Below are 20402 nucleotides of genomic sequence, written 5' to 3'. Positions count from 1 at the left end.
ACAGTGAGAATAAGAAAAGGTTACTCTAGATCATTAGTCTGTTCCTAAAACTTTGCATGTAAAACCTATTGTAGCACTGACTGTAAAGACTGTAGAAAATGCCTGATGCCTTAGCTTTCCTCATAGTTATTACTCTCCAGGGCAGATCTATTACCTTTTGTCTCAAAACAGTGCACTAACAAAAGTTGCTGTTTTGTGTCAAATAGAACAATCATAACAGCATAATATCTGCAAAGATATAGTGCTGTTTTCTCTATTCCATAGTGGCACACATTATGTTTCCTTGCGCCAATGCGCACACTCTTGCACCAGAGTGTAATGGTGTGTGTGTATTGTCAAGTATAGGCTTTTCTACAGGAAGTATAACCTTTCTGTACTAATTACTATGCTTAGACATAGTTTAACCATTTTTCTACTCTGTATGTGTGCTGAACAGTTCCGCACACATGTACATTTGGAAAGGTTTTGAGGAATAAAATCATTCCACGGACCTTATGCCTGTCTCTAAGAGGCATTTATTTTTGGTGTAGAGTGCTGTCTATCTTTTTTAATAAATAGGGCCTTGCGGTTAAATGCATGGGTCATTCCATGGGACCACCCATGGAATGGCCACTTGACACAAAGAAGTGCAACGCAGCACAAAACAGTACTTTGTGATGCTGTACGACTACTTTCCAACACAAACCAATTGTATCTCAATGATGCTGGATCCTTGTGGTTGTGGTGATTTTACACAAAAAGTGTTTGAAAGTCACTGAATTAGAAATAAGTGCCTTGTAGTTGTGCGGTCTGGGGACAATGAATGAGTTAACTAAGGAAGTGGTTATTTTTTCTAATCAGTGCTGAGCCTACATATTTCTACACTCTTAGGAGAGAATGAGTATTTATCTGAGTCTTATCCAGGTGTCTGTAGGAAACAAACAGAGAGTAGAAGAGGAAGCATGCCAGATTATAATGTGACCCTTGCACTGTTCCTCACCTTCCTCTATTTTAAACCAAGCGTTACTTGGAAAATTGGTTGAGCACATTAAGGAATTTGAAATCTGCAACGGGGACAGAAGACACAGATTTAATGCATTCTCCTAATCAAAAATCCATAACAACTCCTCCTTTCACCCCTCCAGTGCTATTACCAATCACAGTGCGACTCTTGGATCCACTTAGAAAGTGACCTGCAAGCTTTCTCTTGGGCATTCTTTTATATTGTTCCTAATAACTGAATGAGAGATTTTGATCCACACCTCCAAGATGTCAGGGCACATATGCAAGTGTAACTTTGTATTTGTTAGGGGCAATAGAAATGTGTCATCCTTGAGTCTTGTGCTCCTAGGTTTAATCCCTTTCTCGCTTGAGCAAAATGTTGATCCTGTCAAGACTGCCCTAACTTCCTTGCCTCTGCAGCAATATCAGTCAAAATAGAAAAAAAAGGCATGGGAAAGCTTAAGACACAAGCTGAATGCATATGTGGGTGCAGTTTCCATACCTGGACTTGTCTAAGGTGACACTATAATGGTAAAGGTCTGGGGGTTCCTCCAGAATCAGACTAGAAATCAGAAGATGAAGGAGCAGCAAGATCACAGCAGACAACATAGCCTATAAAACTATTTTCACCAAACACCGCAGCCTTATCAGAACAACAAAGAAAGCAGCCATCAAGGAACACATCAACGCCAATGCACAAAATAGGAACAAACACTTCAACATAGTCAAAGAATTCACCAAACCCAGCACAGATAAAGCAGACATCCCCTGTCCCAAGACCCTTGTGACAGCCTCGCCACTTTCTTCCACATCAAGATCAAGGAGATCTATGACATCCTCACAACCCAAGACTAACCCACCCCACCTGCAAACACCACACCCAAGGGATCCAGTCCCCTGCAGACCATGACCAACTGGACTACCCTCACCTCGGACGACACCCTCAAGAACATGAAGAGCATCCACTCCAGAGCCCCCACAGAAACCTGCCCTCACCACATCTTCAACAGAGCCAGCAGTTCCACTGCTCCCGAACTCTGCCACGCCATCAACTGCGCCATTGAGTTCATAACTTTCCCAGAAGACTGGAAGCATGCAGAGATTAACCCCCTGCTGAAGAAACATTCTGTGGACCCAACTGACCTCAAGAACTACAGACCTATCTCTCTGCCCCCCTTCCCAGCCAAAGTCATCAAGAAAGCCATCAACGCCCAATTCTCTGAGTTTACCAAAATTAAAAACATCCTGGACCTCTCCCAATCCTCTCTGCTACAGATGACATCCGCACCCTCTAAGACCGAGGCGAGACTGCAGCCCTCATCTTTCTAGACCTCTTGACCGCCTTCGACACCGTCTACCATCACACCATCTATGCAAGACTTCAAGACACCAGCATCCGCGACATAGGCCTTGAATTGATCAGCTGCTTCCTCACTGGCCAAACACAGAGAGTCAGACTTCTACTGTTCAATTCAGACCCCAGAGAGATCAGCTGCAGAGTGCCTCAGGGATACTCCCTGAGCCCCACCCTCTTCAACATCTACATTGCCCCGCTTGCAGCCATCGTCAGAAGCTGCAGACTCAACATCGTCTCCTTCGCTAATGACACCCAGCTGATTTTCTCCCTCACTGATGAACCCACAGCTGCCAAGCAACTTCCATGACGGGATGAAGGAAGTCGCCACCTGGATGAAGGACAGATGCCTAAAGCTTAACTCTGACAAGACCGAAGTCCTCATCCTGTGCTCCTCCCCCTCTGCCTAGGATGACTCTTGGTGGCCCCCAGCTCTTAGAATCCTCCCCACACCCACGGACCACGTATGAATTCATAGCATTATCCTGGACTCCTTACTCTCAATGAACTGCAAAATCAACACTAGCATGTCTTCCTGCTTCCACACACTCTGCCTCCTTCATTAGATCTTCAGGTGGATCCCCACTGAGTTCAGGAAAAGGTCAACCATGCACTTGTTAGCAGCAGACTAGATTACACCAATTCACTCTACACCGGCACCACCCAGAAACTATAAAAGAAACTGCAGACCATTCAGAACACCTCCGCCAGACTTATCCTGAACATCCCATGCCGCAACCACAAAACGAGCTACCTGAGAGACCTTAACTGACTACCTGTCAGCAAATGTATCATCTTCAAGCTTCTCATGCAAGCCTAAAAAGCCCTCCACAATGCTGGACCTGCATGCCTTACCCACCACCTCTCCTTCCACACCCCCACCAGACATCTTCGCTCCTCCCTATTGGCCCTGACCACCACCCCACGGATTTGCAAGACCACAGCTGGGGGAAGATCCTTCTACCTCGCTGTGAAGCCCTGGGACTCACTGCTTCTGCACCTCAGGCAATTGCCATCATTGCTGATATTAAGCAAGGACCACAAGGCCTGGCTCTTTGACTAAACTGCAGACACCGACCCCCACCGCCAGCGCCTTAAGACCCTTGATTGATTGATTGAATTGTTTGAGGATAAATCTTGGTAAAATGCTCAGCCCACCCCTACAGTGTTGAAGGCAATAATTAGATTATGGTCTATGCATGCAGCCCACCAGAAAAGCAGAGTGGCAAAATGCCTGATCCAGCATCACACCACTCCAGAGCTATTTCACTGCTCCTGAACTGCCCCATCCCTTCTGGCTGGTTGGCCCACAAGATTAGTTGATACATCTAAATTTATTGTATTTACAATTAAAATAGAAGTACCTATTTGCATCCATTTCAAATGGTAAAAGCATCACAATTCATGTTGCTGGTCGGTTGCTACCAGTTCCACCCTGGCAAGATAAGTGGTAATCATTGTTTTATTATTATCAGCACCATGAAGCTTGACTCCGGTGCAAGAGGTATTTTTCAGCTCTCAGACACCCATCCTTGTTTACTCTGGGACGATGGGGTGGGGACACTCACAGAGCTAAAAGCTATTCTGCAGGAGTATCAGAATGGCGTATTTTGGTGCCATTCTTACAGTGCAGGTTTACGGAACTATGGTGAGTAAGTGATGGGGGGCCTGTACATTCAAGATTAAAAAATCACTTCTTCCCTTGTAGCATCTTCCTCTCCTTCCCACTGTGACTGGGGCTATTGAATACAGTGAAAATGGATTATGGGACCCATGAAGGACACGCACTATTATGTTAGTCTTGTGGCCCTTGGTGTCTCACAGTTAGGAACTAAAATACATACTTTATTTCACTGCCATACTCATAGACGCCATAAGTAGTCCAGTCTGCCCTCTGCTGTATTTTATGGCAAACTAAAATACCGTCCAGGTATGAAATACATGCACATGACTGCTGTGCTGCTGTTCTTGTCTTTCTACTGTCTACTGTTCTAGTCTGTCTATCTATCTATCAATCAATCTATCTATCTATCTATCCATCTATCTCTCTTTCTATCTATCATGCAACTTGCTCACAGTTTTTCCATAACTTTGAGTGATTCATGCTGGGTCTGAGCCAGGGTCATGACTCGGACAACAGACTAGCGCTGCTGCAGTGTTTGTTGCCAGGGCTGGGCTCTGCTGTTAGACAGGCTTCATAGAGCTCACTCCAGCTTTCATTCTTGCTTACCACCCCTGTCAGAACATGCAACAAAAATATACTTTATGCTTGGTGGTCTATGCACTTCGAAAACCGTGTCCACGCACAACATCTTGGCTTTTTGATCACAGAAGTATCTACCTCGGCTGTGTGAGTGTAGTTTGTGACAAAGGGGTTAGGATTCTTACTTATATGTTGTCAGTAAGAATCCTGTATACGTTTGTCACAAACAGCATTGGCCCAGCCGAAGTAAATACTACCATTATCAAAATATAGATAATGTTACAATTGGGCACAGTTTTGGAGGGGCTTAGACCGCCAAGTTTAAAGTAAATCAGTCACAGTATAGTGGGTGTGCGGCAAATGTTAACGGAAAGCGCACAATGATGAAAAGTAAACCTTGAAATACCAGCAATGACATTGTGTTGTTTTTCACTTAGCAGTGACACACATCGCAATCTGCAGTCGAGGTCAAATAATTCATGTGCCTTTTTTTTCTTTATCTGCTATATTTCTTTTTCTGATGCCATGGTGGCTCAGCGTTAAATGTCAAACGTATACTGATTTATAATTATTTGTCATATTTGGGGCCATATTATGTATTGGGGTGCACTTTCCCTGTTTGCACCTGCAGCACCTTAAAATAGATGTGCCAGGCGCAAACAGAGAAAGTGCGCCATATTACATAGAATGTGCTGCCCCCAGGGCAGTCGCAAACTCGTGCGCCCCTGGTTGCAATGCCTTCAAGTGAAATACAAAGCGGCTTTAAATCAGCCGCTCCGTGTTTCACTCTGCAGGGTGCTACCCGCCTGCACTTAGAGATCCCCTTGTGGCGGGTGCAGTCACTGACTGCATCTGGCTGAAAGGGATGTCTGAGGAGTCCATAGGACCCCCCCCTTTAACTCTTGCAGAGGGCTGCTCTCAGGGAGCGACCTGACAGTGCGCACTGTTAGTGCGCCTCCTGACAGCTCCTTTGCCTGTGCACCTGTGTCTCTAATACAGCGCAGGCGCAGAGGCAAAGGGATACCCTCATTTGCATGGGGCACGCCCAAATTCAAATGAGGGAATGCCTCCTGCAGATGGCGCTGGCGCATTATGTGCACCAGTGCTATCGGCATCACAGGAGGGGCTGCACAAGCATCTGCGACCCCTTCTGTCAAACTAGAGTGAACCAGGGGCCGCAAAGCGACGCAAACACTCTATAATACGGCCCCTGGTGTGAAGTTTAACTGACAAACATGGAGTGTACAGGTGCTGTTCCCAAGTCCTCAAAAATGTCTAGTCAACCAATGCTGGAATGAAGTAAATGGAAGAAGGGGTTTGAAGCCATTGAAGGAGACAGGTGTAGAAAACGTGAATGAGTCCTGCTAAAGCACTGCCTGGGAGCCCAAAGGGGAAGAAATATTAAAGCACTTGCATCCTCCATCGTTATATGAGGAGGAGGAGGAGAATAATTTGAATGAATATTGCATTTATACTTCATACATGGGATTTGAGGTCAGGAGAGGTCCAAGACTGTCGAACATAAGTAAATCAGGAGTTCTCAATCACCTAGCGTTATCACTTGTTTTGTTCCTCCATTGAAGTAGCTGTTGTTTGTATGTTGAAAGTTGTTGTCAGCTCACTGAGCAACACCTGATTTCTTCTCTGTACCTTTCTCTGAGCTTTTGCGAGTTTGAGGCAAGAAGGCTCAGTAAGTTAATGCTTGTTGCAGACATCTGCAATGGTTTGCAGGTCATACGTTGGGTTCCCAGCAAAGCCAGCTTACTCTTACCTCCTTGGAGGCCAGGAAATTGAGTAGCATTATATTTGGTAATACTCCAAGTTACCAATAAAGAAAGAAATCTGTGAGGTATTCAGTATTGTTATCTCAGTCTGCTATGAAGTTCTTTGGTTATACTGAATAAGCAACTACCTACGTCATTATCAAATTAAACCCATAACTACACTTTCACAATTGCTTTATTAACCATCTTGCTTTCTCAAATTTTCTTGGAAACCACTATTTTACCACTCAATTTTCAAACATTTCTCAGGGGAGAACCCCAGGAGTCGCGTTATTCGCCACACTTGCTCAACTGCGGGTACTCATCCAGAACAGTAAGACCACCTCTTCAAATGACACCAGCCGCCACTGTGTGCAATGCAGAGTACTCTACTTCTGGCAAATAAACATTTAATTAAAGTGTCTGTGAATCTCACTATCCGGGAAGAGGCAAAACAAATATCTGGATGAAGAAGTAGTGACGCACATCTAGGCCTTATTTGGCAGAAGTACCTGGCGTGGTGATGTGAATTATGTATTCTGGAAATCTTTATTTCATGTTCTTCAAACATTGGATACAAAACAAAGACTTAAGGACTAGCCCTACCCCTGTTTTGAATTTTAAAAAAATCCTTTGCTTGTGCTGCTCCATTGGCCATAGTACTCAGGGCTTTCACTTTAAGACAGTTGAAGGGTGCTAGAGAGACACACAGAGAATTCCTTCTGTTGGAACACTGCAGAGGCCACAATGAAGTGCTTCATCCTACTCCTTGCTTATGTGACTGTGACACATGGAGGTTAGAAAACAGGCATTAAACTGTGCTTTATTTATTTATATAACATTTTCATGTAACTCTCCTGCATTAAAATGGATCAAGCTGCTTTACGAAAAACTAAGAATCAAATGCAATAGAATTCAGTAGATAAGCGGAAGAGGTAAGTATGTATATGTTTCTTCAAGGTGAGTAAAGATGTAGGCTGAGTCCTTAAGTTCAGAGAGTCTCCAAGGGTTTGTAAAAGTTTGTTTTTTGCCATTCAATATTTCAACATGCATTTATCAGTTTTTTTTGGTTTTATTGCTTATTAAATTGTTATTTATTCAAAATTATTGTTGATTTAGTGGAAATAAATGAAGTTGTAACTCATCCGTTCCACATGTATTCATAGTTTAGGCTATTGCCTGCGTTGCTGCATTGGCTGCATGCTCCCATTTGTTTCTTTTGTTTTACAAATGAACACAGAATGGAACTCAACTGATGTCTAGCTTTATGTGAATTTAATCACTAAAATCTAAAACTTGGAGAGTCACTGCATCTGTAATTAGCATCCAAACCTTATGTGCATGAAATCCATATCATGTAGAAAGAAGAATGTGTAAAATACACTTGAAAATATTTATATCGTGTTTTCAGTAAAAGGTGATATTATGTTGATTTCTGGTTATTTTAAAGATTTTTTTAAAATTTGTTTTCACTTGTTTGAAGTGTTTGAAGTTTCCTTTGTGCTTCTTTTTTATGTTTTCTGTTTTTTTTATTTGTACCAGTGCATGCTCAAAATACTAACTCATACTAAATAACTCTACTAAAGCACTCTCAAAATATTTCTTTTTAAACTACCAATTCAAGATATGTACAGTTTTACACATGGCTCTTTTCATCTACTGATTATTATATTTCCAGTTTGTAAGTTTAAGCACGGCAAAGCAACTTAGCCCTTCAGTCGCTCAGTATATCTTTCTTAGCATTTTATGTGATAAACACAGGACTTAAAACACTGGCTACTGAAATATTGTTATCGCTAAGAACAAAGTATACATGCCTGAAATGGAATCACCGCAAAAGACAAAGAGGTGGTAATAAGTGCATGGTTCGTGTCAGAAAATGCCCCTTTTTGACATGGTCACCCCCACTTTTTCCCTGGTAAGTTTTGTGATTTCGACTGAAAGTGCACAGGGTTCCTCCTATCCAGGTCCCCAGTTCCAGAGCTCTTTCCTAAAATTGTACAATTGCTTCCCCAATGGGGCAAACTTTAGCTACCACTGTAAGTCCCTCGTAGATGTAATAAAGAAGAGTACCCCTAGCCAGGGCCCTCACCATGGCCCATACTAATATTTGCCGCCCCCAAATGTAGGAGGCAGCTGCCACGGAATCGATGAAAAAATCAGTTTTTCTTAACGCACTGCATTCGCATGAAGGAATACAGTGTAACTGAAAAGAACGGTGGAGTTCAGAAGGTGAATTAGCAATAAAATGCATTCTTTTATCTTGATACATTGACTGCTCGTTCAAAGGCAGAGGTTAAATGTCAGGCTATGTCCTCTGACACATTGGGGCTTACTCTTAATGTGGAAATATTTTCTTTTCTTTCTCTGATGATTTTGCAATGTGAACTTTGTGACAATCTCACTAGGGTACAGGCAGGACAACTGGTATTATGTGGCTGCAGAGGCCCAAATCATAATTATTTGGCATGGTTGAATAAATTATGTCGAAATCAAAAACACAAATTATGCGACTTAATGCAGCACACCTGTGTGATAGTAGTAATTCATTATTTTGCCATTTTTACACGTTAGCGCTGTCTGGGAACAGTTGCACCTCATAAGCACCAGTATTACATCCAAATACAGTTATCAGCAACTGAAAGGGGACCATTCAACCTTTGGGAAGGACCTTCCACTGTGCAACATCACAAGATGTGTTTTGGTAACTTTTGATCTGATTGAGCTTGAAACTTTATTTTTTTAAATCTGCAAATTATGCCACAGATGGTGAATTATGTGGCAAGTGCAGCTAATTCATAATCATGTGGAAAACTACATGGCTGCAGAATGCCGTCATTCCAGTGGCCCTGCATGCAAAAAGTGTGAAAAGAAAGACTGCAGGATGTCAATTTGTTTCTAATACACAACAAATGTAAATACCTGTAAATAAGCAAATATGAAAGCAGAAATGAAGGACATTTTGTTTTTTATTCTCAAGTGCAATGGAAACAAGGATTTCAACAAGATTAAAACGAATCTTGGTGATGCATACGTGATAGATATTGTATTATATTTTATTGCAGCATTTACATAGCACTTACAACCCCTATGTGTGGAAATGAAGTGCATACTTACATGAGCAGCAGCCTATGACATGTAGATTGGTGGGTGGCTGGAACGTTGATGTCTATGTTTTAAGATTCTATGTAGGAAGGGCTTCCACTTCATGCTTGATCACAACAAAGTGCGCTTATCGTGCTATGCAACGTAGCCTGTAGCAATGTGGTAGATGATGAGGTGGGAGAGACACATACACAGTTTATGGTTTTTAAGTATGTTAGCAGTTTTGAACAGCTGTGCATGTTCCTTTATGGTATTACCTATGATTATAGTTTGCTTATATAGTTACAGCATTTGGTTGTCCAATCAGACATTTTGTGTGTGGGCAGGATTGGCATGGTTGGAGGGAGAGAGAAGTGGAGAGATCTGCTGGGATGTGCATTGTTACTATCATCCTATATCTGAGTGGCATTGTGAATTATAAAGAAGCAGCCATAGTGTATTTATATCTGGGACCTGTATTGCTGAGCTAGAATAAATCCCTCTGATTGCTCCACAGTGTGTGACGGATCTTTTCAATCATGACATGCTAGTGATAGCTTGTTTATTGGCTGCACAGTACTGGTGATGGGAAATCCTCATAGTGGATAGGTCTTATGTGAATATAAGATGTGTAAGTTATAGTTGGCGACTGACCAACCTCTGAGTCTGATGGTATTAGTATAAGTGTGAGCTACAAATTTTATATGAAGTTAAATAACTATATATTACCCCAGAGAACAATAGGTCAGCCCTCCTTAACTTACCTGACTATAGAAAGTAGATTGATGGTTGTGTTGCTTCCAATCTGTGGATAGTAAGCTGAAGATTGGATTTTAGGTTGTGACTGTCTTTCCTGGTTTAAATTGCTGGAATGTGTGGATGTAGTTTTCTTGAAAATAAGTTTGCCGTCAACAGTCTTCTGAAGTATATCTGCTCCTGAATGCTTGGAATGATGGCTGATTGTGATTTCCAGACCTTGGCAGTTTTCTCTGAAAAAGCAGTGCATCCTACAGATTTCTTATGCTAAGGTGGTATGGTGTTGAGCGGTGCAAACCTGGAGTCTTTGAAATTAGTGTATAGGTGTAGCCGTCCTTTTCCTTGCAGACTCTGTAAAAACTGCCTCGAACATTGCCATTTTTGCTATAGAGAGCTAGTGGAGTGATTGGAAGCATGGAGCCTTGTGCTCTCTTGGGTGAAGGCAGAGAATTCTTGCAGTAGCAATTTGAATGAGTTGTATTTTGCATATGATGAATGCAGGTACGCCAAGGTATTGACTGTTGGAATAGTCAAGCTTGGAGATTACGAGTGTGAGATTAGCTTGCAGTTTCTGTAGGTATCCATGTTATGGAAGGATGCAATATAGTAGAAGGCACTCTGTTTTATATTATGAACTGGTGGTATCAAATATGGATCTAAATCCATAGTTACCCCAGGGTTTCTGACTCATTTTGATATTGTTGGTGGTGACTCATGCTCCTTAGGCAATATGAGGGTAGATGGGAATTCTAACCATTGTCTGCAACTCATATTCTCGGTCGGCTGTATTTAGCTTTAGATGGTTATTTATCATCCGTGTTTTTATGACCTGGAGGCAGTCATCAAGTTTTAAATTATAGAAATCTTCCAGACAATCCATTTTTTAAATGATTTGGAACAGGTGAGGTTGCACGATTTAATCAGGTTTGGTAAGCGGGTTAGGTAGAAGTTGAATAATAGAGGGGAGATGATGGACCCCTATGAAATATCACAGCAATGTGTGTGAGTAGCTGATGTGAAAGCTGGTATCAACACTAGCTCACAGTCACAGCTGAGAGACCAATCATTTAATGGGCATTAGCTGAACTCGCTTCTCACCTTTCACACATGAAATGCCAAACAATGATTTGCTGAGTGAAAAGATAGACTGTTGTTTCCTATTCCTGATTCTTAAGGGGGTCACTTTCTAAACCTACTAGCTATTTAGATGAAATGTACAATCAGGGAATTCCAAATTCTAATATGCCATATTGCTTTGATTAGGCTATTATGCTGGGACAGAGTCATCGAAAGTCATCAAAAGTCAGGTGTGACTTACATTTGACTGTACTTTCCCCAGCCTACACATGCTTATTGTGAAATATAGCCTGGTGAAATAATGTATCTGCTCTAGAAATCATTATTTTGTGTGCAGGAGCCAGCTTTTGTAGGGTAATCCACCTATTGCAGAAGGCTGCAAATACACTAATTAGCTAGTGTGAATCTGCAATTGCCTAATATAGCCTGTCATGTTTTAAAGGGCTTGTATAACAGACTATCTTTCAAAAGTAATTTAATATCTAGATAATTGGTTCAACACACTGAGGATTCATTTCTTGAACCAAATATTTTGGAAACCATGATCATGACATCTGACGCTGAAAACATTTGTGTTACAATTGACCTGTTTAGACATCTCAGAAGAACATCAACTAATATTTTCAGATGTTTATATATTGTAATTTGAAATCTGTGTAGTATGAATCTCCTTTTTGAAATGTATTGAGAACCTTCAACATTCTGCTTTATCTTTATCTAATTTATGGCCATAGCAAATAAATTGCTCTCATGAGGTTCTATGTAATAATATACTAAATGCATAATTCTTGGTAAACACTTGGGATAGCGTTTTTATCGGGAGAAGGGTGGGAGCCCTTCCTTCCTAGCCATAGCCTGCAGCTTGTTTTTACAGTGACCGATCCCCACTGAAATGCATTGTGCTCCCAATACTGATTTTTACCCTGTACCTGGCTGCCATTGTGCCGCTGTTGGTGTACTGTTTGTGCTGCCTTGGACCTTACCCATTGCTCACTTTAACTCCTGGAGGTTGGCCCTGTAAATCAATGTAGTGTACCTGTTTGCAGAACTTGTTCTTCCTTCCATAGGATAACGTTGCACAGTGTCCACTTTTTAAAGTAAAAAGAAATAATCTTTATGAAAGTACTCATCTGAATGATTTTTATTTGATGTTAAATCATCTATAAAGGTACTCGCCATTTGTTTAAATTGGTGTGGATCTCCTTCTCGTGTTGTCATATATTAAACATTGTGTGTATTTACAAATGTCCTTAACTTCTCTGCGTTAAGCCTAGGGTTGCTCGACCACACTATACCCTAATAGTGCACTTTGGGATTGCATAGCAAGCTCCTGTTCACACATAAGGGAACCCCTGGACTGTTTAAATGGCATATCAGCGTATTGATATATCACATAAAGAGACAGCTTCCTACACTCCACCACAACACAAAAAGGTGGTAATCACTACATGATCCACCACAACACAACGCGTAGTCATCAGTGCATACTCCACCACAACACAAAGAGGTGGTAATCAGTGCGTGCTCAGTCACAACAAAAAGAGGTGGTAATCAGTGCATTCTCAATCACAACAAAAACAGGTGGTAATCCGTGCATGCTACATCTGCCTATGAATCACTGGAAAGTGTATTGAAAGCATTCAAAGACACACACCCACATCCAATGCAGGTACTACATTATGATGAAAGAAGAATTTCTGGTAAATAGGTCGGCCCACCAAGAGCTCCAAGGGTGGAGAGTGCCAGGTTGTCACAACAGAACAGGAAATGGGGATATGGCAAGCAGTTACTTTCTGGGGTCACAACACTCATTGTACTGGCCCTGCTGATGAGTTCACAGATTTTTCTAATGCAATGTTTTATTTTTATTTTCAGGAAAAGAACTAGATGTTGGAGGTAAGGACTCCTTGCATGGATTATGTGAGGGCACACAGTGAGAACAAGTAAAGCTTACTCTAGATCATTAGTCTGTTTCTAAAACTTTTACATGTGAAACCTATTGTAACACTGACTGTAAAGACTGTAGAAAATGCCTTATGCCTTATCTTTCCTTATAGGGGTGGTAACACTTATAACTCTCCAGGGTAGATCTACTACCTTTTGGAATATGGCGCATTACGTGCCATTACAATGCGGTTGTTACAATGAACTCGTTGTTAGTACGCGATGTATTATGTCGCAAGTCTTTACAACGACTTCCACTGGGGGAGGGGGGCGCTGGACTTAGAAATAGTATTATTTACTATTTCTATTAAAGTTTTCGCAACAGTAGAGAAGGTTATGGAAACGTATTTCCAGTACCTCAGCGCCATCTAATGGAATTAGTTGTAAAGAATTGCGAAGTCCTTACATCACTCTGTAAAGGTAACGCGGTGTAATGACCGCGTTGTAAAGGTTGCTTCCCAACTTTTGTCTCAAAACAGTGCTGCAACAAAAGTTGCTGTGTTTCGTCACAGAAAGTGATCATAACAGCATAATATCTACAAATATATAGAGCTGTTTTCTCTATTCCATAGTGGCACACATTAGGTTTCAGTGTGCCAATGCGCACACTCTTGCGCCATAGTGTAATGCTGTGTTTGTGATGTCATGCATAGGCTTTTCTACAGGAAGAATAAACTTTCCGTACTAATTACTATGCTTAGATATAGTTTAACCATTATCCTACTCCTTATGTATGCTGAACAGTTCAGAACACATGTACATTTGCAAAGGTTTTGAGAAATGAAAACCTTTCACAGACCTTATGCCTGTCTCTAAGAGGCATTCCCTTTTGGGGTAGAGCGCTGTCTATTCTTTTGAGTATGTAGGGCCTGGTGGTAAAATGCATGGGTGGTTCCATGGGATGACCCATGTACCACCCATGGAATGCCCCTTGACAAAATAGTGCAACGGAGCACAAAAATGTAATTTGTCATGCTGTATGACCACATTTCAACACAAATCAATTGTATCTCAATGATGCTTGATCATTGTGGTTGGGGTGATTTTACACAAAAAGTGTTTGAATGACACTGAATAAGAAAAAAGCATCTAGTAAGTGTGCGGTCTGGGGACCATGAATGAGATAACTGAGGAAGTGGTGCTTTTTTCCAGTCCGTGCTGAGCCTACAGGTTTCTACACTCTTAGGAAAGAATGAGTATATAGCTGCATGTTATCCAGGTGTCTGTAGGCATAGAACTGAGAGCTGATACTCTCGGAGCCCCATCCTCTTCAACATCTACATGGCTCCGCTTACAGCCATCATCAGAGCCACCCACTCAACATTGTCTCCTACGCCGATGACACCCAGCTGATTTTCTCCCTCACTGACGAACCCACAGCTGCCAAGTGCAACCTCAGCATTATCCTTGACTCCTCACTCTCAATGAACTTCCAAATCAACGCCGGCACATCCTCCTTTCTCCACATGCGCCGCTTCTTTTGTGAGAGCTTCAGTCAGCCATGCACTCGTCAGCAGCAGACTAGACTACTGCAATGCACTCTGCACCAGAAACACCCATAAACTACAAAAGGAACTGCAGACCATCCAGAACACCTCTGCCAGACTCATCCTGAACATCCCATGCCAGAACCACAACACCAGCCACCTGAGAGACCTTTACTGGCTACCTGTCAACAAAAGTATCATACTCAAGCTTCTCACACACGCCTACAAAGCCCCGCACATCACTGGACCTGCAAACCGCAAACACCACCTCTTCTTCCACACCCCGACAGACATCTTCGTTCCGCTCTATTGGCCCTGACCACTGTCCCACAGATCTGCAAAACCACGGCTGGAGGAAAATCCTTCTACCTCGCTGTGAAGACCTATGACTCCCTGCCTCTGCACCTCAGGCAATCGCCAACCCTACTGCAATTCCGGAAGGACTGCAAGACCTGGCTTTTCGATTGAACTACAGACACAGCCCCTACCCCCAGCACCTTGGGACCCTCAAGGGTGAGTAGTTGCACTTTATAAGTCACTGATTGATTGATAGAGAATGAACCTTGGTAAAATGTTTAGCCCAGCCTTACAGTGTTGAAGGCCATAATAAGAATATGATCTATGCTTGGAGCCCACCAGAAAAGGAGAGAGGCAAAATGGCCAATCCAGCATCGCACTCACAGAGTGGTGTTGCAGAATGGTGTATTTTTGTGCCATTCTTACAGTGTATTTTTATGGAACCATGGGGAGTAAGTGTTGGAGGGCATGTACCTTTAAGATAAAATATCACTTGTTCCCTTGTAACATCTTCCTCTCCTCCCCACTGTGATTGGGGCTATTTAATACAGTGAAAATAGTTTATGGGACCACTGGCGTGAGGAAAACTGAGGGGGCCTCCCTGCAAGGAAAGTGAAGGGGCCCCCTCCGAGCTCAATCAAGAGCTCTCCAGCAAGACTGTTCGTCTGAGGGGGCCCCTGGAGCTTGGACCCCCCCCCGCACCTCTGGGGCTGCGGGGGCCTGTGTTACACACCTGTATGGGACCCATGAAGGGCACACACTATTATGTTAGTCTTGTCGCCCTCACAGGAACTAAAATAGAGACACTATTTTACTCCCATACTCAGAGTCACCATAAGTAGTCCAGTCTGCCCTCTGCTGTGTTTTATGTCAAACTAAAATGCAGTCCAGGTATAAAACACATGCAAAGGACTGTTATACTGCTTTTCTTGTTTATCTGTTTTTCTTGTCTATCTATCTATCTATCTATCTATCTATCTATCTATCTATCTATCTATCTATCTATCTATCTATCTATCTGTCTGTCTGTCTGTCTGTCTGTCTGTCTGTCTGTCTGTCTGTCTGTCTGTCTGTCTGTCTGTCTGTCTGTCTGTCTGTCTATCTATCTATCTATCTATCCATCTATCTATCTATTTTTCTATCTATCTAGCTATCTATATAGCTAGCTATCTATAATGCAAATTGCTTATTTTTCCCTAACTTTGATCAATGCTTGTTGGGTTTGGGCCAGGCTCATGACTTGGCTAACAAACTCACGCTGCTACAGTGTTTGTTGCCAGGGCTGGGCTTTGCTGTTAGGCAGGCTTCATGGAGGGGAAACAACCTTAATAGCGAATTTCTAACAACGATGGGGCTTAACAAGGAATTCTGAACCACGACCTCCTTAACCACTACTTCATTTACAACGAATTTTCAGAGGTATGTGTATTTATAAGTACACAAATATGGTAAATGGTTTCAACAGATCATATTAGTATAATTGGTTTAACTAAAGAATTAAACTTGTAATCATGTTAACTAAAATATAAACATCTTTTTAAAAGCACCCACTACAATTAGTGATCCATCGGTATTTATTTAAAGTATGTGACAAGGGTAGGAGGCTAAAAAGCATGTACAGTTTCATGACCTTGAGTTTAAATCTCCTACCTACTGCAAAAACTAAAACTGGACTCATTACAGGCAGACGTTTGTTAGCAGCAAATGAACAGCACTGGCACAGTAATTTTGGCAATACTGACATCTAGTGGCTAGATGTAACTTGACACGGTACGTTTAAAATGCACACTCGCTTATTTGGACAGCACGCAATTAACAAATATCAATTAGTGACCAGCGGAAGTGATGACCCAATTTCCAAGATAAGGATTTTCGGAAAGAGGTAACACAATTAGTAATAGTCGCGGCAAAAGCATCACTGAGTTTTCTTTGTAAAGGGCTGATTTGTAGCAATACATTGCTTCAGCGTGAGTACCTGGAACAGTGGAGACACAAGATTCTTTATTAAACATTGTTTTTGTTAGAAGTGTTGTTTAATTTATTTACTTTTTTAAGGATAGTGTTTCAAACATGCGTTGTTTTGAACGTAGTGGTAGATTCGGAGTATATATCAACAGATTAATTTTCGAGGTTCACTAAGTCGTGTTTCAGTACATAGTTGTTTGGCTTTGATCGTTGAGTAGCCTTTGTGGCTTAGGCATTCGTTATTTAAGTGGTAGTTGTTTAATCATGCATTCTTCATGGAGCTCTCTCCAGCTGGCAGGGTCGAGCTGTCTGATGTGCCCCAGCACTTGAGAGGGCCACATCTTCATGGGGCTGATTATGTGAGGCGGAGGAGATCTTTGGTGCTGTCAAGATCTAGTATTGGATGGATGACCTGAGATGTTATACCTCACAGGTATGGTGCAGCACTGTGCAACTCTGACCCTGAGGTCTGGCACCGTCCCCGGCAAGACACCTGTCACATTGGACAGCTGTACTTGGAATGGAAGCTGCGAATGGCAGATTCCATTCAACTCTTTGCATCATCTGTATTAAAATGGCAAGCTATTTAAGGAGTATTCAAACCTGTGAGTTGCAGATTACTTATAGATCACTACAGCAATCACACGAATGCCCTTGTCATGTTTTGTCATGCTTGATGCGAGTGTCGTCCTAATGCATCTGATTAGGCATTTCCCCACACACCCCTTCAGAGGCACACATGGGAAGAAAAAGGTGGGACAAGGGATCCGTGATGTGAGTTCTGAAGAGGAAAGACATTCAGCAAATGCTGCAGATGATAAGACTGTCATCTGCTTAGAAGTGCCTCAATTCTTTTTTCTCCCTGCGGTGGCACAAATGTGGCTGCCATGCCCAAAAGATGAAGGCGCCCTTGCACCAAAGCACAAGGGCGTTTGCACTTTAGCCAGCATACTTTTTGTACAGCAAGCTGCAAAGAGGAAAAAAATCAGGGAGGCTTATGTGATGTGGAGGAGGTGCAGGATTATGGCATAGGTCCCTGTCCCTTGTGTCTATTGGTGGCTGCTTATCATCTCTACCTGCTCACTCAGCGATCTGCTTACCCCGGTGACATTATCAAAGCTAGATTCCGAGCATGAGGCGGGTACTTCGATCTGCTCATTCATGCATTTCTGATGTGGAAAGAGACAGGAATTGAGTTGGTTGCTCCTGTGGTATTTCACAGCTCTCCTTAGGGAGAAAGTCTGAAAACCTGTTCACGTGATCATCTGAGTAGGAGCAGATAACATTTCTCAGGATGCTGTCAGCAAGGCAAGTCAGCCTGAACAATTGTATATAGGGGCATCTGGAGTGGAGCTGGAAAACATCAATGGGAGTCTCATAAAGGAGGAATCATAAGCAATTATTTGTAAATCTCTTTTGTATTTGTATTTGTATTTTTGGATATTTGTAAAGCGCAAACTTTCGCTCCGAAGGGAGCATCATGGCGCTGAGTGTGCGTATAGGGATCAGATGATGAAAAATCTAGATTGCTGCCAGCACAGAGATATCAGATTGCTGGTAAACCCAGGTCTTCAGTTGTTTCCTAAAGAGGTGCTCGGTCTCGGTCAGTCTGAGGCTTAAGGGCAGTTTGTTCCAGGCCCTAGCTGCTAGGACTGTAAAGGTTCTTCCACCCCTGGTTTGGTATTTGTATCTCGGAATCCTGGTGAGGTTAGCGCCTGAAGATCGCAAGCATCGTGCGGGATTATAATGAATAAAACGTTTGACGAGGTATTTAGGACCTATATTTTTCAAAGATTTGAAAACTGTAAGTAAAAGTTTAAAAAGGATTCTCTTGTGCAGTGGCAGCCAATGAAGGGAATTTAATGCAGTTGAGGCTGAGGACCTCCTGGGCAGTTTTAGCACCAGTCTTGCCGCCGCGTGCTGTACACTTTGCAACTTCTTCAAGGTGGACTTTTTCACTCCTGCCATCAACCCATTAAAGAAATCGAGTCGGGAAAGTATCAGTGCTACCACGACAGTATTCCTGGAGGCAATGGGGAGGAAGTCAAAGAACTTCTTTAAGGATTTAATAAGACCGAAACAGCACCCGGCCGTAATCCTGACATGATCGTCAAAGGATAGAGTTACATCAAATTGCCCACCCAGATTGCGCGCAGCAGACACTGCACTAGGTGGGGCCTCTGAGTCTTTGGGCCACCAATCCTTCGGGCAAAAGAGTAGGTCCTGGCCCAATGGAAAAATGTCAGTTTTACCACTGTTGCACCTCCAGTGGTTTTTATTCAACCACTGAAATACCTCCGTGAGACAATTCTGAAACCGGGGCTCTGCACTCGAGTGGTTTTTGTCAATAGAGACGACACGTTGGGTGTCGTCGGCATATGATGTAACGAGGATCCCATGAGATTCTATCACAGTGAGAAGGGGTGCCATATATATGTTGAAAAGGAGTGGGCTTAATATGGACCCCTGCGGTACTCCCGTAATGGTTTTATCACTGGATAGGTGAGGGCCCAAAGATATAGATTGGGACCTATTGGACAAAAAGGATTTTATCCATGCTAAGGCTGTGTCTGTCACACCGATCTCTCGCATCCTGTCAATCAAGATGACATGAGAGATAGTATCGAATGCTGCTGTTAGGTCGAGCAGGATGAGGACGGCTTGCCTTCCTTCATCCTGCAGGAACTTGATGGAATCAGAGAGTTCTATCAAGGCCGTTTCGGTGGAGTGGCTAGGGCGAAACCCAGATTGCTGGGGGTGAAGAATGTTATGGTTTTCCACGAAAGCTTTTAATTCCCAGTGCACAATCTGTTCAGTGATCTTTCCTAGAACAGGCAGAAGTGAGATAGGGCGCATATTCGTAAGGTCCGTTGGAGATTTATTCTGCTTTTTCATCAATGGTTTCACGATGGCCTTTTTCCATTCATTAGGCACTATCCCTGATTCTAAGGATGCGTATATGATGGTGTTGATGGTAGGGTTGACCACCTCGATTAGGTGATGCAGGATGCGAGGAGGACAGGAGTCGGTTGGTGCTCCTGATTTGCAGGCCAAAATCGCCTTACGGGTCTGTTGGAGGGAGACAGGTTGGAAATTGCGAAGGGAATGGTGGTTGTCAACTGTTTGTTTTGGGGGACGCAGAATAGAGGAAATCAGAGGAGGTGGAAAGTCCTTTTGGATTTTTGCAATTTTTTCCTCAAAGAAATCTGCAATTTGGTTACACAAAGTTTCGGAAGGCGGGATTTTGGGCTGGAGAGCTTTGGGGTGAGTAAAGGATTGGACTATGGAGAAGACGGTTTTTTGCTTCTGATGGGCATCGTTAATAGCTTTTGTGTAGTACGCCTTTTTGGCATCCTTTATGCTAGAGAGGTATAATTTCCTCTGTTGAACATAAAGGGCTCTTGAGGCCACGTCGTATGTTTTCCTCCATTTCCTTTCTTTTATTCTACAAAGTAGATGGCTCTCAGTTAGGGCCTGGGTATACCAAGGGG

The 20402-nt window shown here is 42.6% G+C and overlaps 1 protein-coding gene across 2 annotated transcripts in view; it reads left to right on the top strand.

Moving 5' to 3' along the window:
• Nucleotides 1-20402, top strand: part of LOC146859225 (uncharacterized) — a 131539-nt gene that overhangs the window by 37929 nt on the left and 73208 nt on the right. The window contains exons 1-2 of one of the 2 annotated variants that reach the window (XM_085649914.1): nt 6959-7097; nt 13094-13114. In XM_085649914.1, coding sequence (XP_085506040.1) covers nt 7049-7097; nt 13094-13114 — 70 coding nt within the window. In that variant the 5' untranslated portion in view covers nt 6959-7048. Of the gene's footprint in view, nt 1-6958; nt 7098-13093; nt 13115-20402 lie in introns of those variants that run through there. The other variant, XM_085649915.1, reaches the window with a different exon arrangement.

The sequence above is a fragment of the Triturus cristatus genome, chromosome 3_2, assembly GCF_964204655.1.
Source record: "Triturus cristatus chromosome 3_2, aTriCri1.1, whole genome shotgun sequence".
NCBI classification, from domain to species: Eukaryota; Metazoa; Chordata; class Amphibia; order Caudata; family Salamandridae; genus Triturus; species Triturus cristatus.
The sequence above is the reverse complement of the archived record's forward strand: the minus strand, read 5'-3'. Positions and strand labels throughout refer to the sequence as shown.